The sequence below is a fragment of the Mauremys reevesii genome, linkage group 2, assembly GCF_016161935.1.
Source record: "Mauremys reevesii isolate NIE-2019 linkage group 2, ASM1616193v1, whole genome shotgun sequence".
Classification (NCBI taxonomy): Eukaryota; Metazoa; Chordata; order Testudines; family Geoemydidae; genus Mauremys; species Mauremys reevesii.
Window position 1 is genome coordinate 70,556,558 of NC_052624.1, and position 27,050 is coordinate 70,583,607.

General features: G+C 44.9%; 1 protein-coding gene across 7 annotated transcripts; it reads left to right on the plus strand.

Moving 5' to 3' along the window:
- The first annotated feature begins 689 nt into the window (after nt 1-689).
- On the plus strand, nt 690-26,974 carry NR1D2 (nuclear receptor subfamily 1 group D member 2). 7 transcript variants are annotated; one of them, XM_039525628.1, is made up of 9 exons: nt 7,058-7,192; nt 7,356-7,622; nt 9,753-9,881; nt 10,493-10,581; nt 11,398-11,542; nt 12,918-13,525; nt 15,430-15,615; nt 19,902-20,112; nt 22,802-24,821. In XM_039525628.1, exons 4-9 carry the CDS (start codon nt 10,504-10,506, stop codon nt 22,996-22,998), a joined length of 1,425 nt encoding a protein of 474 aa, XP_039381562.1. In that variant the 5' UTR covers nt 7,058-7,192; nt 7,356-7,622; nt 9,753-9,881; nt 10,493-10,503; the 3' UTR covers nt 22,999-24,821. The 7 variants fall into 7 exon arrangements, with proteins under 7 accessions (XP_039381558.1, XP_039381557.1, XP_039381559.1 ...); XM_039525624.1 differs by lacking the exons at nt 7,356-7,622; nt 9,753-9,881 and adding an exon at nt 690-1,107 and having other exon boundaries at nt 6,932-7,192; nt 24,685-26,974; XM_039525623.1 differs by lacking the exons at nt 7,356-7,622; nt 9,753-9,881 and adding an exon at nt 691-1,107 and having other exon boundaries at nt 6,932-7,192.
- Nucleotides 26,975-27,050: the final 76 nt, after the last annotated feature.

The following is a 27,050-nucleotide window of genomic DNA, read 5'->3' on the forward strand; positions in this document are numbered from 1 at the left end:
CTTACTGAGAGTCTATGTACTGTAACCTGGGGGCCTAATTTGACAACCTGATACAGGCAAAGGACAGAATGGAAAGGCTCCAACACTTTATTTACCCCTGGCCTCTTGTTTTAACCCTTGGGCTGCTGTTTCAAATATAAACAAGGGATGAGACTTCTTACTACGCCACAGGGAAGAAGCAAAAAGAACGTTATCAGTCCACTCAAGGAAAGGACAGGGGTGTGGGTGTGGGTGTGAGAGAGAGAGAGCAGACAGCAGGAGTGAGTCCACCATCAATTCTGCTCTGCTCTCCCCGCGGCTGTCAGGACTCTGAGTGCTGGTGGCTGCTCCCCGGCCTGATCTCTCCCCCTCAGCCGTGACCATATGTAACGAGTCGGGGATGGGGCGAGCAGGAGAGCAAAAAGTCCTGCAGCCGCACTGAGAGGGACAGGAAAGGGCTGCAGGTCGGGGAAGGTAACCCCGCCCCCAATTGCTGGCCCCTATGCACCCTCAGAAGCACGTGCGCACCACCCACGCACGTGTGTGCGACCTGCGCGCCCCAGCCCCCCACTCGGGACTGCAGGGAAGTGTGTCACTGGGTAAAGCGGTAGAGACAGGAGGCAGCGCCCGGGGGAGGAGCTGCCTGCCCAGGGGGAGGGGAGGGGACGGCCCTGCCCCGAGCCCGAGGAGAGAAGGGGCCCGCGCAGGGAGGGAAGGAAGGGAGGAGATGGAGGTGGGTCACATGGTCAGTGCCGCACTCTGTGACTCTCCTGTGTCTCAATCGCTTTTGTTGTGAAGGGGAGGAACCCGAGGAGCGAAGCAGCAGCAGCAGCCGTACCAGGAGCCAGCCCAGCAGGAAACCTTCCCAGCCAGGCTCTTCTGCTGCTGCTGCTTTGCAGACACACGCCCAGCCAGGACCGGGGAAGAAGCGCCGCCGCTGCAGAGACAGCCGCTGTACTGTGCCGGCTGGCGGGGAGCCTGGGGGCACATGTAGAGGAGCAGCGGCAGGGAGCAGGAGAGTCGGGGTGCAAGTCCTGCTTGGCCGCAGAGTACCGCGTCCCCCAGTCGGGAGTTTCACGGTCCCTGGTGCCGTCTCGTCGGAGGAGGAGAGTATGGAGGTCAATGCAGGTAAGAGACTTGCCAAGCTCAGCTGCTAGTACGGGGTGCTGGTGTGGGGAGGGGGGAAGCCCCAGGGTGGGTGCTTGGGGGTCAAGGGGGAGCGCGCTGTGTTGGTCACGGGGGGATCTGGAGGTGGGTGATCAGCGAGCCCCATGTTAGTGGCGGGTGGGTGGGTGAGTGCCTGACCGGGGAATGAGGGCCGTGGAGGGCGGCTGTCGCTGTCAGGGCAGCGTAGCCAGTCAGTAGAGCGTCTCGCGTGTGGGCCGGGCAGCTGCCCCCACGTTGTGGGGTTTGATCCCCGGTTGGGGGGGGGATATTCCGAGCCTGTTGGGGTTTAAAGTCACCCCTCCCCCGCTGCTCTTGTCCCATTTGTGTGGCGGATGTTGGGGAACCTGGGTTGCTGCGGCTGCCTCCCACGGACTGATACCCGCTCCCCCCCCCCCGCCCCTTCCCTGCGGAGCCCGTGGCCGGTGCCTGCCCTGCCTCACATGGACCCGCTCGCCGAGCCATGTGTGCCTTCTGTTTACGTTCCGCGCTGCGTGCTCGCTTATTGGCCGTGCGGGGCTGTGACGTAACGATTGCACAATAGGGCTGGGGCGGGCCAGCTGGGCGGCTGCCGGCGCCGACACGTGAGGCCCGCAGGAGGCCGCTGTTTTGGTGACCTACATTCAGCGGGGGTGACGGGACGGGGCGCGCAGGGGACACGTGGGGCAGAGGCGGCCCGATCGTTGCGGCGCTTCTGACCACGCCCACCGGAGCGCCGGGGGGGGGAGGGGTCTGCACCGTTCTGACCCCGCCCCCACAGGTGTTCCAAGGTTCTTACCGCTCGCCTTTTGGAGCGGGAGGCGCCGCCTCTAGGCGTTGCATTGCGGGCGGGGGCGGGGGCAGGGTGTTCTTTTTCCCTTCGGAAGGGGGCGTGGCTAGAACCTTGGCACACGGAGGGCGGGTCCGTCCCGGTGGGGCGTGGTTAGAACGCCCGCAGAGTGGGGCTGGGGGTAGGGGGTCGCTGCCCCCTTCCATTCACCAGGTGATTGCGGCTGGGCAGGGGGCAGGGGGCCGGGAGGAGAGGGTGGGGCAGGGGAGAGGCGTTGCCCTTGTTCCCCCCTCCATCCCCGTGCTGGTGCTTGCCCAGAGCTCTGGCGAGTAAAAGTGCTGGGTACTTAGGAGCCCTGAAGTAGGGGGACCAGATAGAAAGTGTGAAAAATCGGGGGGACTAGGTGCTTACATAAGCCCCAAATATCAGGACTGTCTGTATAAAATCGGGACATCTGGTCACCCTCCCCTGGCGTAGGGTTGGCCCCCGGGCGGCAGTCTTACTGGCTCCTTGCAGCATAGCATGTTGTATTCGGGTGCCTGCCCATGTGATTGGAATGAAGACACGTTTAAAATTCTTCTCACGTGGACAGGCTCTTGCAACAGCAGGACTATAACAGGTGAAAGAGGGGCGCAGACTTGCTTTCGCTGACGGTTGCACTCACGTAATGAGCCCAGCAAGTCAGATGGCTGGACACGTCCAGATTACAGCGTGTTACACAAAAAGATCTTGGGTCCTGCCTGAGCATATGGGAATTAGAATGTCTGTCTGGGCTTTATGGGAAGGTGGGGGAGTTCTGGCTTTACAAAAATAGGAGAAAAGTAATTGCCATGTAAGGACGCAATGGCTCCTGCATCCTCCCTTAAAATAAATTGAGTGAAAAGGCTGGGTTTTATTATTCTATATATAATAGCGGCTGATTATGTAACAGCTCCTGTGGCTCTAGTGAAAAACATTGGGCAGTGCTTTATGAAACAGAATTAAATTGATTTTGGAAGGACACATTTGCTGTGCCAGCAGCTAAATAACCCTTGGTGTGACTGTGCATCTAGAAATTATTTCAGCAAGAGCTGATAATTTAATGTGCCAGTTTTGCTATTTTCAAGACAGTTCCTTTGCCCTAGAATGATGATTCCCTTTTAATTGAACCTAAATGTGATAATCTTGTACAGTAGAAAATTCTTCATAGCAAAAAGAACTGTTAACTTCCTTTTTTTGCCTAAAGTCTTCTCTTTGTACCCTATATCATTTCAGTTTTTTTCATTGTTAAACTTTTATGTCAAAGACGAAAGGCAAATAATCTAAGCTATTGCAACAACCTGTAGAGACTGGTACTAAAATAGCATCTGGGTAGCTGAACTCTGTTTTTTGCAAAGATTTAATAATCTACTGAAATATAAATAACAGGAGTCATCATTAAGAAGTTATATAACTTCCTGCTCAAAATACATGTTCACCGTGAGCTGGTGGTAGTATATCATTTGGAATTCTAAATTTCTTTCAGAATCCTTTGTGGCTATAACTAAAATGAGCATCCAGAACTAGTTTCACATCACAACAATTCAGTTTAGGATATAGAAGTCAAAGGAATTTTATTTTGTTAGCAAATTCAATTTTAAGAGTCAAGAAGTTTGTGTCTGCAGCGCTGACTCGTCCATACAATATCAGGACCTGCTGCTTCTGGGAAATGTGTTTTTCTGCACTGCATACGTGGGTTTTTCTGAAATGCAGCTATAACCTAGTACTTGTAGTCAAATAGAAAAGAATATTAAAATCTGAGCAAAGGATTTCTGAGGAGCCACAGTCTTCCAAGATAGTCTCCGTTTTAATATATTTCTCAATAATATGACAGGTAACCAAGAAGTCCCTAGCATACAGAAATAGTTAGTATACCCAGTGGGTCTTAGATTTTTCAGTGGGGACTCAGGCACCTAACTGCCCAAGTCCAACATTTAGGCACAACTGGCTTTCACAGAACTAGGGCTCAGCTGCCACTTGATCCTGTAGCCACTAAAGTCCCTAGGCATTCAAGTCTCCACTGATAAAGTCTCCAAGCCACCTAGGTTTCTGTGGGTGGGCACTCACAAATCTGCCTAAGGCCTGGCACTGCTGAGCAGCTCAGCACCTAATTCTGGCCTAAGCTCCAGCAGCATTCACAAACGAGGAATTCCCTTGCCTTTCTCAGCTGCCGAGCCCAATCTGGGAGCTGTGGGAAGCGGCGGCAGCATGCCCCTGTGGCCCGCGGCTTCCCGCAGCTCCCATTGGCCGGGAACAGCGAACTGCAGCCACTAGGAGCTGCGGGTGGCTGTGCCTCTGGATGGTTAAACGGTCTCACAGCCCGCCACAGGATTACCCTGACGGGCTGCATCCGGGCCACAGGTTGCCCACCATTGCTATAGGGCGTGAGGATGAGTCTCCTTCACTGGAGGAGACATGATTGTTTCTATATGGTACTGGGTGCAATTGCTTAGTGTTCCCCACTGTGATTAAGGCAGGAGGTCTCCTTTCATTGGCATTTCACTTTTTCTGCTTGGGCTCACATGGAAGGAAGCATGCTTCCCTTCCTTTGCTAACTCAGTAATGTGACTTAATGTCAGGTACAACAGTAAGCAGGACACCCAGGGAAAACACGGGTCTGTCCTGTGAATTGCAGGACACTTGGGCCATGTCTACAGTGGCATAGCTAAGATGCCATTTTTTTCATCACTGTAGAAACTCCACCTCCCCAAGTGACAGTAGGTAGGTTGATGGAAGCATTTTTCCATTGACCTAGCTGCATCTGCCCTGGGGGGTTAGGCTACCATAGCTGCAGCATGCAGGTGTGTGGATTTTTCACACTCCTGGCCACTGTAGCTATGTCAAACTAAGTTTAAGCATAGGACCAGGCCTATGTGTCCCCCAACTGGTTAATATGGGGCTTGTGTAATATTTTAGGTGTTTAGTTCAGAAAAAAAAAAAGGAAAACAGGGCACTTTACTTTTTTAATTAACACAAAATATAGTTGTGTGAGCTTCTTCTCATGCAATCAAGAAGTGAGCTTTAGCTCACGAAAGCTCATGCTACAATAAATTTGTTAGTCTTTAAGGTGCCACAAGTACTCCTGTTTTTTTTTGTAATATTTTAGCGCTTCTTTGGTGGAATCGTGCTCAGCTTCCATTACGATAACATGGCTTGTGTCAAGTGCCACCTCTCTCGCACACTACACTGAAAACTTAGCTCTGGATGAACTGATCATTGCACTACATATGGTTTATAATAATAACCCTACAGGAATGATGTTAAGGAATATACCAGCATTGCATTTCAGGACTTGAAAAGTAATCCCTGTAAGGTGCATACTTAAGTAAGCACTTGATATAGAATTCCACCTGAACAAAGTTTTGCTGAAGGACTAGGTAGAAGGTAAAAATCTTTTACATGGTGAATGGGAGATTTAAGTTTGAATTTATTTTAATGTTTTTACACCACTATTAAAAAGTAAACTAGGTCCAGTAAAGCTGCTACAGCAATGTTAACAGGTTTAATTAAATTTACAAAAGCAATGAAATTCCGAGTTTACTATCCATCTTTGATTCTTGTGCCAAGTATTTCAGTTTGTATGTTGCAGAGGATCACTCAATGTTCTAGAAATTATTTATGTATCACAAAGGTATAATAGAGTAGTAGGACAGAGTGGCAGCATTTATCCTCAGATGTACTATAATTAACATAAGGCACTATGACCCAGGACCCACTGTACTGACTTAATCTGTTGAGCAAGCACTCCTTGTCATTTGTAGCTTTTACTGATTTAAGGCATGTGCATCATCTTATTCTGGTATGTAGTGAGTCATATGTAAAGAGGTCTTCCACAGCAGTACAAAGGGAGCAGAAAAGGAATTAAACACAGTTTTTCAATAGCTTGGGTTTTGCCAATGAGCTTTTACCAATTTTAGTGTGAAATAGCAAATACTTTGTAATGGCTTTTAAAATATTAGGTCTTGGAGATGACAATTGACTTGGTTCTCAAAAGAAGAGTAAAGAATTGTTGTGTCCCTTGCGAGATCATTCCTTTGGCTTATAACCTGGGGAAGGGACCGTATGAAAAAACAAATCAGTTTCCATGCCTAAAAGAGAGAAAGAAGCTGTTTTCTCCAAAAGTATCTCAAGAGTTTAGGACTAAACAGTCTCCCTGTTCTGCAAGTGGAAGTGCAGTGCCTTGCAAAGAGCCTGGCAACTGAAACTATATTTAAATGCGCTACGAAGAGTTGTAATGCAACAAGTGGTACTTAATATAAAAACAGGCCAGGACTGAACTTCTTATCTTCATGCCCCATCCCCTTTCTCCATTACTGTGGACACCACCAACCTCCTCCCTATCTCAGGCCTGTATCCTGGGTGTCCTCTTTCACTTTGCCCTTTCTCTTACCCTTATCTAAATGATCTCTGCTTCTGTCTCCATAACACCTCTAAGATCTAGTCTTTTCTCCCCATCCAATTTGCTCCTCCTACCCTGAATTCCCTTCAGAACACTGCTTCTGAGATCAGGTTTTGATTAGGTTATATCCTCCCAGCTTTGAGTCCCTCCAGTGACTCCCCATCATCCACCACCTCAGATGCAAGCTTTTTACGCTTGCTGTTGATCCCGTCCTCTGCTCCCTCTTTTATCTAATCTCATTTTCCATTTTAGGAGGTCAGGTGTGAGGGCAAGGGAAGATGGGATGGAAGGGGAGGTCAGTCCTTGAAAGCTAATGGAAAGGAATGAGTTTGGGGGAGGGGTTTGAAAGAGGCCCACGTAAAGACACATGGAATGCTGCGTCAGGTGGTGCTAGGGTGACCAGACAGCAAGTGTGAATAATCAGGACAGGGTGGGGGGTAATAGGCACCCATGTAAGAAAAAGCCTCAAATGTCAGGGCTGTCCCTATAAAATCAGGACATCTGGTACCCCTAGGTGGTGCCGGCTCAGGAAGTGGATCACTTGTGAGCTGTGTACGTAATTTGGTATTTCGTCATTACAGTCTTTGCTTTCCTTCTCCCAGGGAGTGTGATTGCTTACATCAGCTCTTCAAGCTCAGCGTCGAGCCCAGCCTCTTGTCACAGTGAGAGCTCAGAGAGTAGTTTCCAGTCATCCTCTTCGCCTGTACCATCTTCACCAAACAGTTCCACCTCCGAGAGCAGCTGTAACAGTAGGAGCAGCGAGGGTTCTGACGGCATGCCAAAGAATGATCAGCTAGATGATGCTGTTAAAACAAGCCGGTCGAGTGCTGCTGGATTGACCAAGGGCCATGGTGGACTTACAAGTATGTATGTTTTGAGGTATTATCGGGCAGGTAAACATGCACTGTCATGCTCCACTGTCTCAAACTGATGGCTGGTCTTACCTGGCCTGAGGACATTCCCAGCCTTCATTCTGGAGACCACAATATTCCCTCCACGCTTAATCTCTAACTTCCTTCCTTCTAGACAGCGGTAGCTATGGTGCTCATCCTCTGGCCAAGATGTTGAGCAAACAGCCTCTTGCTAAACAGAAGCCACAACTTCAGCCTGAATCAGCCATCTTTCCAATCTTTTTTCAACCCTACTCCTTGAGCTCAAGCTCATCACCTCTGCTATGTGCCTGAGTTTTACTGATCCAGGATATGAAATGCACTGATGCCACTCCCAGACCTGGAACTGCTTCCTCACAGTGCAAAGTGGTGCCAACAGGCCATATTGTCCTTTGGCCCACAAGTAAGTTTAACTCAAGAACTCTCGCTAATTTTTTTTTTTTATATAAAAAGCCCCAGCAGTTTTGAAATTATGTAAGTGCTAAAACAAAGTCTGCTACAAGTCTCTCTTTGTGCTCCTTTCACTGAAACCTGGCCAAATGTCATTTTAAAAGACAGTTTAGTCCACAGGCTCAAACCTAAGAACAAATTCTTATTTCCATCAGTGTTTCTGTTTAATGATTATAGAGATCAGTGAATCATTTTATAAGTTTATATTGTGGTAGCACGTAGGAATCCCAGTCAGGGCCCAGGACCTCATTGTGCTAGCCACTATACGTGCACACAGATTCCTTCACCAGGAACTACTCCAGACAGACACCAGTAAAAATGTGTTCAGAACGTGTGCACTAAGTTCCAGCTCAAGGGATTTTATTTTTTTTAAACCACAAATGAAATAAAATTAAAAGTTGGTATGGTCAGAACTACAGGGGTGCTCCGGGGCTGGAGCACCCATGGGGAAAAATTTGTTGGTGCTCTGCACCCACCAGCAGCCAAGAGCCCTGCCCCAGCTCTCCTCTGCCTCTTCCCCTGAGTGCGCCGTCACCGCTTCTCCTCCCAGCGCTTGCTGCTGTGAAACAGCTGTTTTGCTGCGTAAAAAGCTGTGGGAGGTGGGGGGAGAAGCGGGAACGCGGCGCACTCAGAGAGGAAGCAGGGAAGAGGTGGGGCTGGGGTGGGGATTTGGGGAAGGGGTCCAATGGGGGCAGGGAGGGGGTGGAGTTGGGGCAGGGACTTTGGGGAAGGGGTTTGAATGGGGGCGGGGCAGAGGTGGAGTCGGTGCAGGGGGCCCGCCGGTGTGTGAAGTTGGCGCCTATGGGCTTCGACTTGCTTTAGTTACTGTGTTTCTGCATTATATATTATTTGATAATCAGAAGTTTAGCAATAAAGGAATTTTTTAAAGCAGTCTTTACAAGCTAAGAGTGATCCCCAGTTGTTTTTTGTTTTTTTACAAGAATGTTAACATTGAATAGTGACTGCAGCGATATATGGATCAGAGGGTATTTCAATAAGCTTTTAATTTGAATTTAATTTTTATTTTCTTCTACCTGAGACAAAATTATTTTTGCCAGTCAAACTTTCTGGACAACCCTCCTATACAGGGGCGCTGGAACAGTTTTTATAGTGGGGGTGCTGAGAGACATTGAACCAATCTGTAAACCCTGTATATGATGGAAACCACTTCAAGCCAGGGGGTGCAGCAGCACCCCCAGTACCCCTGGTTCCAGCACCTATGCTCATGTTTTGTGTTTTTATGGCATTATGAAGCCAACGGTAAAGTCTGATCATTGTACTTTAAAAAGCCTTCAAATTATTTAAAAAAATATTTCTCTGCCACCCAACCCCCACCCAAAATAAATAAATCCAAGATCTCAGTAAGACCTTTCCCCTCCTCTTCTGCTTTGTACATTGTTTGGCAAACATGGAAGCACTCAACGGGACTGCTCATGTACAGAAAGCTGCTGGTGCACTTAAGTGTTTGCAGAATCAGGGCATAAGAACCTGAAAGTGTAATTGGCTGTAAACAAAATTGAGACTGACTTAACTGATTTTTTAGGGTGGGATTTTTTAAAAGCACTTAGCAGACCTATGCAGAGGACAGAAATTCCCTTTCACAAAGGATATCAAGATTGACATTTGTTCATGTTCTGTTTAGGGACTAAATCTGAACTTTAATGAAACTGCAGTCTCAGATGGCAAATGGTTCCACTGACATTTTTCCAACTGGCTCTAGTGCTCAGCATTAGTCCAACTCTGCTCCCCTGAAGTCACTGGCAGAGTTGGCAATGCTGAACTCTTTGGAAAGTCCCATTCTTTACTATCTAAGCTGGAACAAAACATGCAAAATATAAAGAAAGAGCATAAAAAGTGGTAAGCAAATTGGACTTAGAAAATCCTTTCGCCTTTAATAATGTAAGGTCCTGTTTCTGCAAGTGCATCCCAATGGGGAGGCTATGTATGGCTGTGGAGAACTGCCTGCATGGAGTCAATTGCAAGATGTGACCGAAGTTTTTATTAGTAAAAAGGGTAAAATGACTTATTTGTTTGCAACGTGATTTTGAAGTTAACAGTGTCTTTTAATATTTCTGTTTTTAAGAAAAGATCTTTATTCTCAGTTGGGGAAACTGCAACATTTATATGGGCTTCCTTGTCCTGATGGGAAGACAGATTGAGCCCAAACTTTGGTGACCTAGTTTCCTAAATGATCCTTTTAAAATTCATAAATGTAAGCAGACTTTTTTTTCTACCATTGAGTGCAATGCTACTTTTATTAAAAATTCACTGTTAGCCCAGTGTATGTGTGTTCTCCCCATTCTGTCCAGCGATTCTTCCTAAATTAATCCCTGCTGAGTTGGGCAGGGTTTTCCTGTGTTCTTGTTTTTGTCTCCTCTCTTTCTTGTACATTGAACTGATTTGCAGTATCTCATTTGCAAAGTACATTTTAGGGGGCAGAAGTGTATTCTATGGGTAGGTCTGCACTTGCAGTGGCATGTAGAACACATACACTGCATACCCAGCTAGCACAGGTATGAATAGCAGTGGAGACAATGAGGCACTGCTTAGACAAGTAGAGTAGAGACCCGGCTGAACCCTAGGGTATATACCCTATGCGGCTCTCTACGTGCCCAAGCAGTGCCTCCCTATCTACGCTGCAACGTAGTGTCCCACTGCCAGAGCCTTTTCTCACTGCAGGGAAAGGCTCCAGCAGGTCCGCACTCTTTCACTGGGATGTGTAGCTACATGTACCCTACATACCGCCACCAGTGTAGACATGGCCTATGAGGCAGAATGTTACCATTGGATTTTCATGCCCACTTTCTTCTGTTCTATTTCTAGAATTTAATGGCATGGTCCTCCTGTGTAAAGTCTGTGGGGATGTCGCTTCAGGATTTCACTACGGTGTTCATGCTTGTGAGGGTTGTAAGGTAAAGTATAATAGTCTCCATTCTGTTGTGGATGCCAACTAGTTTTCAAATCACTGGGTAGTTAAGAATTGGAATCATGGGGTAAGCCGGTGCTGATGTTGAAAAGTTAAATTAATATTAATCTAATAAAACATTAATCTGAGAAGTTTAAAAATATACGCAGGTTGCTTTAAAAAGACAAGCTGCTTGGGAATACACCATGCCTTCCCATGGAAACAACTAAACTGGTGGCCTGCGTGTCCACTGATGGATCAAAGGTCTGTCCTCAGACACTGGAACACCATGAATGGCCCATTTTGTGAAGGAGCTTTTGGCAATTATGCGAAAGCCATTTTCTTGAATGGAGGAGGCTAGACATTGTGCAAGAGTGGTCTTGTGGCTAAAATATGGGGCTGGGAGTCAGGAGAGCTGGATTCTATTTCTATCCCTGCCACAGATATTCTGTGTGATTTTGGGTAAGTCACTTAATCTCTCAGCTTTGCTGGTTTCCCCCATCAGTATAATGAGGATAATAATACTGAAGAGCCTTGGATCTTAAGTTTTGACTGCTGGGGAAACTTTTAGAATTTATTATAGTTAGAAAAAACAGTTTATTGTATTAATCCTGCCGTGTTCTTCCTCACATATTATGCTTCACTGTGCTAGCAAAACTGTCTGAGGGAAAACCAGTCACGAGAAGTTGTAAGGTGCTACGAGTGGCACCTACTACTTATGGCTCTGAAAGTGTATATGAGGAAGTGAAGCTTACTTGCAAACGGCTGGATCTTGATAGAAGATTTGACCTGTAGGGTAATGGGTTGTGGTTTTTATCGGCAGGGTTTTTTCAGAAGAAGCATTCAGCAAAACATCCAGTATAAGAAATGCTTGAAGAATAACAACTGCTCTATAATGAGAATGAATAGGAACAGATGCCAGCAATGCCGCTTCAAAAAATGTTTGTCTGTTGGAATGTCAAGAGATGGTATGTTCCCGAATTGAATAATGACATTGTGAAAGTGAACTGTGCTGCACGTACCTCCCATCTCAAAAGAAAATGTGTCAAAGGTCGTAAGGAGGCAGAAACGGACAATTGAATCCCGTTGTACTCGGATGCTAATGTTGTCCCTTACATGTGGATTAGCTAGGTCTTCTCACTGTGTGGCTATACTGACCAGCATATATAAAATAGCCAAGAAAGTCCTCCTTTCTCTGAGCATGTGGAGTTGGGATTAATACAACAGAACGCACGACAGCTGCTAGATGGACGGACTTGATATAACAGTCTTCGTTTATTTTACTGAGTTAAACAGTATTTTAAGCTCCTCTGTGGGCATTAGGCTAGGTTTTGATCTCAGTTACACTGGTGTAAATCCAAAATAACATTCTTGGTGGCAGTGGGGTTATTGTGGAGTTACACTGGTGTAACTGAGATAAGAATCCAAACCCTCTTGTCCAGTGTATTGCATACATTTCCTAGGTTTTATTTTTAAACAAGAGGAAATGGTGCCCAATCTAGCTCTCACTGAAGTCAGTGGAAAGACTTTAATAGGAGCTGGGTCAGGCCCATAGCTATTACAGAGAGTAGAGTTTCAGGAGTAAGTTTTCAGTGCAAGGAGAAAGCACAGAGCTGCACAACTTTAATGGTAACTGAAATTGCACCGCTAAATCTCCGTACGCCTCACCAAAAGTCTGCCTCGTGCAGTGGTTTTCAGTGAGGTGCTGAAAATGTAGATTGTTTGGCTTCCAAAGCACAAATTTAATTGAGCTGAGAATTTCTCCCTCCCACCTCCACCTTTTTTCACTTTTTATTTCCCTCAGATTCATACTGAACAGGAACAAATTTAACGCTCATTGGGCAAATGTAACCTAGAACTTTATTTAAAAGAATTGTGCTGTCATTCTGAGTATCATTGACAACAACCCCTAAGGGGCTGTCTACACTCAGGCTGGTACCCGACTGATTTAAGTAAACCAGTTTAATGAAATGCCAAAGTTGCACTGATTTAACGACATCAGTTTTGAAGCACACATTTGGGTGCAACTGTGTGTATAGACCAGGCTTAGTTTGGAATAACCAAGAAAAGGGACATACAGATACTTTTGTTACATTTTTTGCTGCCTTCATTTTACATATAAACAGTGTGCATAACATGATCTTGGACCCGATTCTAATCTGGCACCAGCTTTACACTGGATTAACATCAGTGGAGTTACTGCTGTTATATAGCCATGCAGATGAGATCAGGATTAGTGCCCGAGCATAAAAAGGCAAGATTATCAGTTTTGTGTGTAGTGGTTTTCATGACTGAATTTGGTGTGCACCTGTGTAACTAAAACCTTTTTTTTTTCTTCCTTAGCTGTTCGATTTGGCCGCATTCCTAAACGTGAAAAACAGAGGATGCTGATTGAAATGCAAAGTGCCATGAAGACCATGATGAACTGCCAGTTCAATGGTCACTTGCCAAATGAAACAGTAACAGAGCATCAGGAGCAAGCGCCCCCATTGTCTCAAGAAGCGCTTACATCCAAACCCCAACAAGAGGTGGAAAACATCAAAAGTCCATCTCCTCCTCCTCCTCCCTCTGACATTGCGAAGGAAGAAGTGATTGGTATGGTGACCAGAGCCCACAAGGACACCTTCATGTACAACCAGGAGCGATCTGAAAACCCAGCTGAGGCCAGGCAGCCACAGAGCGGGGAAAGAATTCCAAAGAACCCTGAGCAATATAGTTTGAATAGTGACCATTGTAGCAGTGGGCTTAGTGACACCCATTATACTGAGAGTGAGCAACATCTTGCTGGACAATACAAAGGGAGAAATGTAATGCATTATCCAAATGGCCACTGTATGAACTTTCCCAATGGTTATATTCAAAGAATGTGTGAAAGGATCCCAGAAGATGGGTTTTTGGCAAATGAGAACATGAATATTTACTCATGCAACACTGGAGGGAGAATGCACCTGGTACAGTAATGTCTGTTGTTGCTGGTTCAGGGAGACTTTTTTGCCATGTGTTTTTAATGATCTATAAATACAGATGGGGCCAAGTGTAGCCCCAGAATCAGTGAAGTTGCACACAGATGAATTTGGTCCAGATAGCACCCAACAGAGTTTAGGGCAAAGAACTACTAGAGATCAACGGCTTATACTGTGTATGGGATTTGAAATCAAGCAATTGAGATGGTTCTTCTAACAATGCTTTTAGCTGCCAGATAGTCTGTTTTCAACTAAAGCACATAAAAGATATAGTTGAAAATCAGGTTACAGTAGGTTTCTTGGAAAAGTGAGCCCTGTGAATCAGTAGGTCCTTTCCCACCCTTTTCCTCTTGGGGATAAAACCTTTAAAATAATTTACAAAGGTAGATACACTAACTTGAAGTGTATTTTAAAAAGTATCCAAGCACAAGTTCTGAGATGCAACTTTGGCCCCCTGGAAGTCAGTGAGGACTTCAGTGGGGTCAGGCTTTCGTCCCTAGAGTTAATCTAGTTGATTTAAGTCTGTTTTTACCAGGGTCTTTTAGTACTTGCTCATCTTGTCAGACAGGTCATTATTTTATTTTATTTTTATTAGGGCTAGGTTTATTTATTTATTTATTTTATTTGAGATCAGGTGTTTTTATGGAAACGACTTAAAACATTTGGATTTGGATGCTTCTGGGCTGTCCACAACAAACCTGTCCTTCTACCCCTACAACAATTTAAACGCTGAGCCAGTGATAGGATTTACAAGGATGGGTCTCTTCCTTTCTTTATCCCCACTCATCTAGGACTGTCCAGTAGCAGCAACATACCAGAAAGCATTTCTTTGTTGCAGCCTCTTTGATCACCCTAACTGACTTAAGTCAAGCAACAATGCTGCATATTTCCCTCCCTTTGCCCATTTTTAAATAAGCCCTCCCCCCTTACCTTGCAGTAGCTGCTTCTTTTCCTTAAAGTATCCCTGGTACTTAACTAATGAATATTCCTATTTTATCTGTTGTATGATTAGTGTGTTGGTGTCCTAAACAAAGTCTGTTTCTCTCTCTCGCTCTTTGCCAGATGGAACAGACTGGGGAGGGGGAACATAGGAAATAGTCCAGTTCTTGTTCTGTGATGCTCCTTAATTGCAAACCTTGAAGTAGAAATTGGCTAAATGTTTCCACCTCCTAGTTTCTGGCGATCCTTCAAGCTTTTCTCAACTCCCTGAGAATCCCCTTATTTGTAAGCTCTTTGGGGCAGGGATTTCTTTATTGTGTGTGGCCAGTGCCTAGCCCAGTGGGGCTCAGACCTCCAGTTGTGGCTGTAGGCCCTACACATTACTAATAATTCTCTGTCTTGCTAGTCTGCCTAGATTTCAGACAAGACTGCTGTATCATGGTTACTCTCCTAAACGCTGAGCAGAGCTTGCTCGTCACTGGCGTTTGTCTTTTTCTGGAGTTTGTCACAGCTGTCCCTGAGATGCCAACAGGATGACAGCCAGTGTCTGAACATGCTTTCCTATCAGCATTCTCTTCCCCGCCCATTCCAGGAGTAAAAGAGCAGTTCAGATTCTTTGATCCTGGTTTACAGTTGAGTAAGTGAGGGCAGGTTCAGGGATAACTAGAAGCCAGAGAGAGTGAGATCAGAAATGGGGTGTTCAATTTCAATTCCCTGCATGGTAGCAGCTTTCCCTAATTACATTGTTGGAGCAGCCAAAGTTAGCAAAATTTTAAACTGATATTTAATGGAGCTGCATAAAATATTTCTGGTACTTAACTAATGAATATTCCTATTTTATCTGTTGTATGATTAGCGTGTTGGTGTCCTAAACAACGTCTGCTTCTTTCAAAGATCGGTTAAAATGTGGAATATAATTTGAAGAGGGATTTTTTTCTGTGTGTAAATTCTAGGTTTGTCCAATGAGCAAGACTCCCTTTGTGGACCCAAGTAAGACTGGCCATGAAGTCTGGGAAGAATTTTCGATGAGCTTCACCCCTGCAGTGAAAGAAGTGGTGGAGTTCGCAAAACGCATTCCAGGGTTCCGAGATCTTTCCCAGCACGACCAGGTTAATCTTCTAAAGGCTGGGACCTTTGAGGTGAGAATCACAGCGAATGCCCTGCCAACATCCTTCATGCTTTAGATGTTAGGCTGACTGTGCAGCAATCTTATGCCTTATTAATAGAGATGCATGTGTCTCGATCTGGAATCAGACTTCCCCCAGGGTATGTGATTGCTCCATTAGAGAGATGGAGCCAGATCCTCAATGGGTATATGGCATATAACCATTAATGTCAATAAAGCTATAGCAGGTTACACCAGCTGAGGATCTTGTTCATATCTGGAGCCTGTTAACTTCACTTAAGCCCCAGCAGTGTTCATAGTTTTGTGTCCGCTCAACAAAACCTTTCAACCAGAAACCCTTTTCCCAGACTTAGACAGCTGAGAACCTTGCTCCACCTCCTCCCTCACCCCAGAACTCATCATTTGTTTCTTTTAAATAGCTACCTGTTGCTTAGCCCAGAACTAGGCAGCAACCTTGCTTCTGTGGGTCTAATCTGAATTATTCATCCCGCAGAGGCTCATGTTCTCTGCTCCGCACCTGTTTCCTCTGCTGCCTGAAGTCTCCTGCAGAAAGACCTGATGGGGCTAGAGTGATTCCATCTGCACAGGAGTCCCTCTGGTGGTAACCAGGGGTACTGCAGTCACTGGAGATTCCAGTATCCCCTGGTGTCACTAGCTGGAACTTTACTCAGCAATACAGTCGCTACACTGTAGATACTACATAGTGTCTACAACATGGCTGATAGCTGGGTCATTAGTAGTGGGCCTTAGCACCACCAGCTCTTTATGACAAGTTGTGCTTGCATATGGTCGTTATGTACTGTACGTAAATTGGTATCAGCTGGTTAATAATGCAAGAACTCCTGATGTGATGTTACAACTAGTCAGTGTCCCTCACTTGATGACCTTTATTTAGGGGCCTGTCTTCCTCTGTGTGTGATGCACACTATTAATAGTGGAGTTAAGCTTTTGAAGCAGGGATGTTGGACTGTGTGTTTACTTGCATTGAAGAAATCATTTTCTCCTGAAAGTTGTTGGGTCCCTTGCTTTCTTCACTGATAATGCATTAAATTTCACAGTTCTAGAATGGTCAGTTGTTGGAGTGAGAAGCACATGTTACACTGTGAAACTCAGACCCAGGTCCTGGTATCCTCTGTGTTAGTTTCTCTTTACTTCTGACTGCTCCCCCTTCCAGTGCCCTGTCTTACATTTTCATTACCATATTTGTACTTAGCCCTCACTGTCACTTTTCCCCAGCACATCTTTTCCTGAAGTAGCCATTAAAATTCTTGCTCGAATTATGCAAAAAGGCTGATTCCTGTCTGAAAAATTCTACACGTTTTAGGCTCCGCTCAGGTTCCACAGAGCGGAGACCGACATCAACCTGGGGGGATAACTTAAAATAGAACAACCACATTAGCAAGTTTAAACCTTCCCTCTGGCACTTCAGCACCTGAACTTGTGAGCCCCATTCTTCTGTCTTCACAACAGTGATCAGTATCATCAATAAAATGTTTCCATATCCAAAGGCGCTCTCAACATTCAGACATATCCTTGGAAAATAAGAAGTAGCCCTGGCTGGCCACATGCTTACCTTTATTCCCTCGTTTATACATAACAATGTAATGAATAGCTAGATGTAGTGGGGTGGTGCCAATGTCAAAAGGCCTCTGGGCATCTGACCAAAATTTAAAAGCAAAACCAAAATTACAATAGTTAAAAGTGATGAGCCAGTGAAAGACAATCCCAGGAATCACTGGAGCTGTTGTTAATATAGATTGAAACATCAGGGAGCCAAATTCTCTAAGTACAGCCTCTTTGTATATGTACAATCACTTGTGTGTAGTTTTGTGCATGAGTACTTGTACATGAGCACAAATGAGATGCCTTCTAAGACACGGTCACGCACAAGCACAAAGGGTTGAGGCCCCTTTTGAAGACACCAGTTTGAGGTCCTGTCTAAAATGCCTATGTGGAGTCTAGATTTTATTTTACACTCTGAATTTTAGCTCTAGATCCTCCCCTGGTGTAAACAGGCATAGCCTCAAGCGCTTCAGTTGAACTGTGCTGGTTTACAGCAGCTAAGGAGTGGGCCATATGGTTTGAAGTCCAGAATTAACGCCCTGTTCACCTAGAAGTCTCATTATTTTAGGCTAGTGACTCCACACTTCTGGGGCTCAATCCTGTGAAGTTCTGAGCATTTTCAGTTTCCAGGGAAAATGGTGGCGGCATAGGGTGTTCAGCACCTTACAGTGAAATTCCCCATTGCAGAAAGCCAGCCCCAGACCTGCCCACTGTTCATGGCCCATTTAAACTGTATTTTGAAGGCTTCATTGATGCATAGGCTTCTGCATGGTGCTAAAATTCACCACAGCATATATTTCTTGGGTGTTGAAAGTGAACCCATAATATTATAGTGCTCCTGGGCCAGATCCATAAGGGTATATAGGTGCCTAACTCCCTCTTTAGGCACCTGAATCCACAATTTAGGTGCCAGTTACAACTTGTCAAAATCAGTGCTCAGCCGTTGCCTACCCACATAGAGTTTCCACCTGTAGGCGTGCGCAGAGCCACCTAGGTCCTGATGCTGTCCCACAGCTAACAAGCTGCACTGAACCCTTGCTTAAACAGAAGCCTCCGTGGGTTTCCCCCCAAGCGAGGCCCACTCCAAGAGGCATTCTCAGAGCACACTTAAGATCCACTGCTAGTCATAAGAGACAACTGGGACAGGATTAAGTTTGTGTGGGTAGGGCACTCCCCTGGGATGTGGGAGGTCCAGGTTCAGATCCCTGCTCCAATAAATAGCTGATAAGTGGAACAACTTCAAGAGGACCACTAACCACTGGGTGATCGGCTGTGTGAGGGTGTGTCTCGTTTTCTACGAGAAAGGTCTGAGTTTGGGCTGCTGAGGCATGGGCTGACCTGGCTAAGGTGCTTAACTCCAGCAGAGGGGCCAGCTGAGAATCCTGAGCTGAAGGACGTGCCTAGCTCTAACCTGTCAGTCAGTTGCCTAAGGCCCAGATCAATAGGAGTTAGGCACTCGAATGCCTTTGTGGATCTGGTCCTAAGACTCGTCTCCCTCTCTCTCTCCCCCCCCCCCCCCCCCCGTACAGCATTTCACACCAGGCAGCTTCCCGCACAGCTTGCTGGCCTCCAAGGATCCGTTTCCTAAGGACCTAACCTTGCATTGTACAGGTGCCCTAGTGCTACCAACAGTCCCTGCCCAAAGAACTTACACACTAACATAAGACAAGAGATGACAGGTAGATACAGCTAGATGGGGGGAGTGCAAGTAAACAGTAAGACAGTGCTGGTCAGGCTGACAGGCAGTCTCTGCACACCAGCAGCCTGTTCCGGTTTTGAGAGGGGGGGGTGGGAAAATCAAGGCCATAACACGAAGCAAGTTGGATGTTTTAAAATGAAGTTGGTTTTAGTTTATCCAGGTCAGAAAGTGGCAGTTCTGCACATTATATTTAAACAATGAAACATGTCAGGAGTTGTTAAACATTGAGCAAATGGAACCTTACTAACCATTCCACATGGAAAAGCTTCACCGTGCAGCTGAGAACAAGGAGGCAAAGTTTGACAGTTGTAAATGCTCAAAAAGAGGTGCCGATACCAAAAATATATCCCCAATTGGTAGCTACAGACAAGGTGTAATTTCAAGCTCTGTTGTGTTAGTCATTCCAAAGACACACATTCTGTTCTTTTCCACCGGGGCTCACTAACATTGCCAGTGAAAACCCAGGAGTGGCATGGTACCTTTTACAGACAACACACCATGGGCTAGATCCTCAGCTGGTATAAGTCACGAAGGTGCCACAAGTACTCCTGTTCTTTTTGCGGATACAGACTAACACAGCTGCTACGCTGAAACATAGCACCATTGAAATCAATGCAGCTATTCCTGTTTACTCCAGGGGAGGCTCTAGCTTGATACCGTTACTTGCTACCCACACATACAGGGCAAAGAAAACATTTCTTCTAATACCATGAATATTTCTGTTTGCTCAGTAGCTATAAACAAGTCCTCACACTGGTGCATTTGTGAATAGTGTTTTCTTTATGGCTCAGGATGTCCGAGGCTAAGCTTTTAGCTCTGCTATCTCCCCACCCCTGTCAAACAACAGCTAATTTTCCTTATTCTTCCAGATTTCAGGGAAGTACCTTGCATCATTCTTTAGAGCTAAGTGGGGTACTGCCTATTTCTAATCAAGATGCTAAGTGATAGGAATGGACTATTTGAGTGTTGTAAAATTAGTTTATTTTCTCTTAAATCTATACAAATCTACCAATATTTTCTTTTCTCTCTTTTGCCAGGTTTTAATGGTACGGTTTGCGTCTTTATTTGATGCAAAGGAACGTACTGTCACCTTTCTTAGTGGAAAGAAGTACAGTGTGGATGATCTGCATTCAATGGGAGCTGGCGATCTACTCAACTCCATGTTTGAATTTAGCGAGAAACTAAGTGGCCTGCAACTTAATGATGAGGAAATGAGTTTGTTTACCGCAGTTGTCCTGGTCTCTGCTGGTAAGGAAAGAAAGTTAATCTATACCTTTGCCAAACTTTGAATACAGTTGTCATTAGCGTGAAGGCCCCTGTAAAATATATACATTGAGCCCCAATTAAGTTGGCTTAAAGGATTTAATGGGTCTTCTCTAAATTCCTGGCAGCCTGTAGTTTAAACTTTTACAGCTCTGGCAAGGGGGAAAAAACAGTTCTGATTTGCAAATGTTTAGGACTTTTCTGCTATTACTCTGGAACCCAAACTTCTGTTTAAAAGGAAAGAAAAATATCTAGCTTTTTCCTGCTGCTGTCTCACTGCTGTAGTAGAATATACTTACCGAAAAGTGTCAGCAGCCAGACAAGTAATAGGTCAAGAGTGGGAACTGTGGGCCTGATTTTCCCCTCACTTACGCCAGTTTTACACAGGTGTAACTTGACCTCTCGGAAGTTACTCCTGACTTAGACCAGTGCGGGTAATTGGAGAAAAAGGTGCCTTTTTACCTCAGAGATATCTTCAAAGCCTGGTACATAGTTTAGTAGTTTCACTTTTTTGGGTAAGGTCTCAATCCTGCAATTGGATTGGAACCTGTATTAGCAATAGGGTTTAGTGAACCATACCTTGTGCAGTTGAAGAGCCCATCAAATCTTTAAAAAGATGAACAACCTCAACTATTGAAATCAGTGGGAATTGAGGACACTTTTAGTCTGTCTGGGACTTGACTAAATACTTTAAAAACCATCAAATTGTGTTTTCTGCTGCTATAAAATGCTAAAATGTCAGAGTTGAGATTTGTACTGAGGTTGTATTCCTGCCACATCCCAAACACTCGATGGGGTTCTTAGTATCACTGGGAGTTTCCAGGGTGCAAGGCATGCGGGACTGGGCCCTTAAACAACAATTCCCAGGTTATTGATTTTTGAGTTCTCCATCAGACCTAGCAATTCATTTTCTAAGGGCCACATGGTAAACTACTTATTCTTCTTCGAGTGATTGCTCCAATGCATTCCAGTTAGGTGTGCGCGCCGTGCGTGCACGGCATCTCGGAACTTTTTTCCCCTAGCAACACCGGCGGGCCGGCTGGCGCCCCCTGGAGTGGCGCCACCATGGCGCTAAATATATACCCCAGCCGGCCCGTCCGCTCCTCAGTTCCTTCTTACCGCCCGTGACGGCCAGTTGGAACTGTGAAGTGCTCTTCGTTCTCCACGATCTCTAGCGTGTACATCTCTCTTGTATATAGTCCGACCCCACCGCCTAGGTAAGGCTTGGGAATCACCTAACTGGAATGCATTGGAGCAATCACTCGAAGAAGAAAAGACGGTTACTCACCTGTAGTAACTGTTGTTCTTCGAGATGTGTTGCTCCAATCCATTCCAGACCCGCCCTCCTTCCCCACTGTCGGAGTAGCTGGCAAGAAGGAACTGAGGAGCGGACGGGCCGGCTGGGGTATATATTTAGCGCCATGGCGGCGCCACTCCAGGGGGCGCCAGCCGGCCCGCCGGTGTTGCTAGGGGAAAAAAGTTCCAAGATGCCGTGCACGCGCGGCGCGCACACCTAACTGGAATGGATAGGAGCAACACATCTCGAAGAACAACAGTTACTACAGGTGAGTAACCGTCTTCTCACATGGGTGAGCAGTTACTCACTTGAATAGTCCCACTAGTGAGTAATCCCATTCTCTGCAGTGTTGCTGCTGTGATACATTGTGTTTAAAAAACCAAAACAGCACCAGCAGGTGGAGACTGTAGGACAGCTTCTACAGCTGTTTGGGAATGCAGCTTATTCTCTCCCTGTCCTCCATTTTGCTAGCCAGTACATAAGAGAAGCTGGAGCAGTGGCCATGCCTCCCTTCCCATCCACCTTTGGGATTCTACATGCCCCAGGAGAGTAGGGAGGGAGCAGTCCTTGTGCTCCCAAGTGTACAAGGGCTGCATTTCTGCCTGGTCCCATACCTGTGCCATGTGCGTGTGGGGGAGAAGGCTCCTTATATGCTCTCACAAACTGTGCACTTGTGTTCTGTATTTGAGACAGGCAGAATCTGCGTAGAATATTTTTTCTTGAAAAAGGGAAGGATGTTGAGACATGTAGATAGTAAACACGTTCGGGTGCGGCAGTCTCCTGTGACGTGTTCTGTTATCAGTGCTTGCTAACTAATTATAACCTGAGAAAGGGCCCAGGCCTGTAAAGTGTTGAACTTGCTCTGCTTCCATTCATTGGTGGCTGCTGAGGGCAACAAACACTTGGCTCAAATAGCTTCCCCAAGATGATGATTTTCAAAAACAGGACCTTAGAGCTAGGCTCTTAAATTCTTTCTTAGACCTGATTTTCTGCAGTGCTGAGCACTTGCGGTTCCTGTTGAAGTCAGTGGAAGCTGCTGGGTGCACAGCACCTCCAAATTTTAGTCTACTTTCATTATGCAGCTAAGGCCCTGATTCAGCAAAGCATTTTAGCACATACTTTACTTCAAGCACGTGCTTAAATCCATCTCACTTCAGTAAAGTACATAAGTGCTTTGCTTTGCTGAATATGTCTGAGCTTTGCTGAATCAGGGTGTAAATAGGGATGTGGGGAGACTCGCTTGAGGCACCCAGGTTTGAAAGTCTTAGCTTACATTTTTTCCTATATTCGTTGATTTGGACAACTGACTTTTGATCTGCAAGCTATGCCTGCCTGCCTTTTCTCCCACCCTTTTTTCCCCCCTCCCTTTCTCTTTAGATCGATCTGGAATAGAAAATGTTAACTCTGTGGAGGCGCTGCAAGAGACACTAATTCGTGCACTAAGGACCTTAATTATGAAAAACCATCCAAACGAAGCCTCTATTTTTACAAAACTTCTTTTGAAATTACCCGACTTGCGTTCCTTAAACAACATGCACTCTGAGGAACTCTTGGCCTTCAAAGTTCACCCATAGGCCTTTAGCTCTTATTTATACATGAACTTGACTCATATTAAGCTATATATTTTGTGCTAAAATACTTATTTATATGTTTGTACCACTTGTTGGAGAAGAAAACCTCATTGACTCTGACTGATTGGTAGATATTCTGTAACTCTGCAATAACACTTCAGAGTGAGTACTTTCAGTGGTTAGCAATGTGGCATTCAGAGTTCGTCAAGATACCCAGAATCGTCAGTATGTTGACTGTTCTGTTTTTCACTCAACAGAAAGACCTGTCAGCTTCCGCTGGTGAAAAGCAAAAGCGTAGTAGCTGTGTGGGAAATGAGAGAAATGACAGTTGGGCTTTCCCATATCTAACTCATGTAGTCCTGCTTGTCTGGAAAGCTCTTACTAATTCACTCACGGTTTCCCTGTTCTTACTCCATGAAATTTCATAGAATATTTCCAGTCCACGTCATCATTTAGTGCACATACACATGCCATCTGTATATAATGCAAATAGATACATAGTTGGTGTTAATGACTATATAAAGTACAGAATTGTGTGTGTGTGTGTGTGTGTATATATATATGTGTATGTATATAAGTTCTACATAAAAATAGACATAATTTCTTCACAATATTTTAAACTGTGAAGACGTTAAACGTGCAAAAGCAGGTGATCTATGGAAAGAACCAAAATAGATGCACTTTGTCTCTTGCTGAACTAATTATCTGACCATTTATAATTTTAGAAAACAGCAAATTTGCATTGATATGCTATATTTGTTAATATAAGAATCGCAGTCAGGTCCAACTTTATAACGAGAACTATTAACTGAAAGAGATTTGTTCAGGGTACTAGTTAGATTGATTGATGGTTGCAGCTAAGGTTCTTACCTTGTGCTGATAGTGGTTAAAAAGCTGTTGGACACTGTTCAGGCCTTCAGCACAGCTGACTACTGGATGAGCAACAGAATCCATCAATTCCTCTTCAAGAATCAAGGACAAATTTCAGGAAAAGTGTATCCATCTAATATCCAGATTGCCGGTTTGTTTGGGGTTTTGTTTTTTTTTTTCCTTTTTTGCATTTATATGTTCTGTGACCATTTCTTTCTTACACTACACCAATTTGCTACTTGACTGCTAAATATGATTTGACTACATAACTGTGAGAGACACCTTTGTCTTTTCATGTTATTCCCCCCCCCAACCTTAATATGTATGTAAATATTGGAGCTGTATGCTTTTTAAAGAACATTTTTTGTGTACGCAAAACAGGTGCACTCGATTGTTGGATATCATGACTCGCTTAACAAAACAGAGTTTTGTGGGGTTGGGGCTCGATTTATTCCAGACACAAAAATTCCCAAACTTGAGGGTCTGTTTTGTATTCTGCTGCTTTCCACCCTAGAAAGGGGGTTCCTCATGGAGTTGGGTTTCTTCTGTTATACCAGGAAGTGACACCACAGACTTGTGATTTAAAATGCCAAAGCAGCAATGTTATAGTCATGTTACTGTCATATAACGTGGGAGCAGAAAATGCTCTTTTTACCTTCATGTTTAGTTGACTTATGTTCACGTTTGACCCTCTAAGGTCTTAAAATTGTGTAACACTAACTGTTGTCAACTGATAGAGGGTTGTTGCTGAAGGGTTAATGTGATATGTAAGGGCACAAGCCCGCAGACCTGATGGCAGAACTCCCATTAACCTTGCAGGTTCAAAACGCTATGGACTTGCTTCAAAGCCGGTTGAAGTCATACGAGTCTTCCCAATGACTTCAGTGGGATTTGCATCAGGCCCTGGAGATCCGATTCTGCACCATACAAGTCAATGGCAGTTTTGCCGCTAACGGCAGTGGGGTGAGAGGAGGCTTGGGCTGCACTGTAGCATGAACATTGGGCCATCAGTTCTTAAGCAGAAATCTCAGTTGAAAGTGATGAGTTCTGCCCAAAAGTGAATGGCAGGGGAGCCAGACTAAAGGGGATCTGGAAAGAGTGCAGTGCTATTCTTGCTTTGCCAAAAAGCGGAGGGGCACAGCCTTTCCTAATAGCTCCCCCTCCTCCTCAGCTGGTGGGGTGAGAGCTCTCCTCCTGTTTCAGACTACTTCAACCACTGGAGAACGCCCCCCCGCCCCCTTAAAATGTTTTCAACAGATTACATTTCTAGGGCATTTCCCCCTCATTTCTGTCAGCACTGCAGCCAACCAATATTATTAGTTTTAGAGCTTCACTTGTATTCTAAAATGCACATTTATGAAAGGATACAAGTGCATCATTTGTTTCTGCAAGGAGTCAAGGTGGCTCTTTATAAACCCTATTTCAAAAGTGATGGTCAAACTGACCCCTGATTTTTGGCTTATAGAGGCCTCTTTACCATCTCTCTCTCTCTTTTAAAACTTTTATTATTAAGCCTTTAGGAATGTATAACCAGGACTGTGTAAGTATCGCTTATTCAATTTTTAGTTAGTTTCAATATATATGCAATAGCTAGATATTCTGACTTGTGCAATTTCATTTGAATGAAATCTTCCTACATGTAATGCAAACAGAACTTATATCAGCTGAAAAAAAAAACCCAGATTCATGCCAAAAGGTTTGATGGAAAAGAAGAAGCTATTCAAAATGGCTCCATAATTGAACTTCAAAACGAAAGTTACATTAGCCATGTCTTGAGCGCATTCTTTTACTGTGTCACTGGTTATACACTTGTTAAATGCTGAGATAATAGTCTTCAGGCAGAACACTTATAAGTACTGTAGATGGGACTTTGCGGAACGATTAATATAACGTACTGTATGAATTTATTGAAATGTTCCTCTGATTTTACAGGTTTAAAAAGATTGTTATGGGCATTATGTTAGCAAACAAAGCTGTTTCCATGCTGTTATGTATCTCTATACATGTAAAGTCTACATCGGGGAGGACCAGTACATATGCCAAGGCACAGCGAATCAGAACGCCAGCTGGTGTACGGTCAGTGGAGCTACACTGATTTACCCTGGCATAAGATACTGATTTTTCCTGCAAGGTGGATGAATGGTTGGTTAGTTGCAGATGATTTATTATTCCAAACAGGGTAGGAGTAGCTTTCTGTCGGTTTAATACTAATTTAAAACCTCTTCACTGCATTGTAACTGAGTAGGGTACTTGGTTTGTTTTCTGTAAAACTAGTCTCAGGGAGACAAGTGCGCACAAAAGCAACTGATTAGCTTTGATTTTCCAATTTAAAATTTGCAGAATGTCAATGAAGCGTTTATCATTTCAAGCTATCAGTTCTAGAGAGCTGGAAACACAATTTAAAGGGGCACTGTCAAGCTTCCCTGAAAATTTTGTAGCTGCTGCTGCTAAACAAAATAACCACACACACTAAAACCCCCATTATTGAAAGAAAATAGAGAAAACTCTTGCCATTTGGCTTTGTGCATTTGGCAGTATTTTGTGTATTGACACTGCTTGCCATGTAGAGTGGCTGGCCACCAAATGCTTCAGTCCTGTAGTGAGCTCCACGTGGTCTGAAACCTGTGCCCACACAGAACCTTTGAGACTCCAGCGGTGTTCTGTGCTGGTGCAGGGAGGGGGCCTGAGGGGAGCCCATTGCAGAATCCCAGCCTTAGGCAGAGCACTTAAGCATGGGCAGTGGGACTCTCACACATAGCATCATGGGGGAGGGGAGGAGGAGGAGAGTGACAAAAGTCCTCCAAAAGAGGCAGGGAGCCAGATGAGAAATTACTTTTAAGTCATTTGGAGAAACTAACTGGATTTCAAGTTGACAGTGCCCCTTCAAATGAGGATCTTGCCTTGACTTGGTCCCAAATTCTGATTTCCAGTTGTTCATGCACTAGCAGAAATAAATGGTACCTTTTACAAGGAAAACGGATCTAATAATCTGGGTACTATGTATTATTAAAGTATAAATGGACATGGGCATAGACAGTATCTCATCCTGTTTCTGAACCATCATCTAAAACTATGGGAGGTATGGAGAATAAAGATTATTTCTAGCCAACTGCTTTGTGGTTTAATTGTTAAACACTTACTATAAGTAAGTGGAAGTAATCATTGCATCCTTCCCCTGAAGAGCT

Excerpts from the sequence above, each read along its gene's own strand:
- NR1D2 (XM_039525623.1), top strand. Across the intron at positions 11,543-12,917 it reads TGTTGGAATGTCAAGAGATG|CTGTTCGATTTGGCCGCATT; the intron begins GTATGTTCCCGA and ends TTTCTTCCTTAG. Across the intron at positions 15,616-19,901 it reads TAAAGGCTGGGACCTTTGAG|GTTTTAATGGTACGGTTTGC; the intron begins GTGAGAATCACA and ends CTCTTTTGCCAG.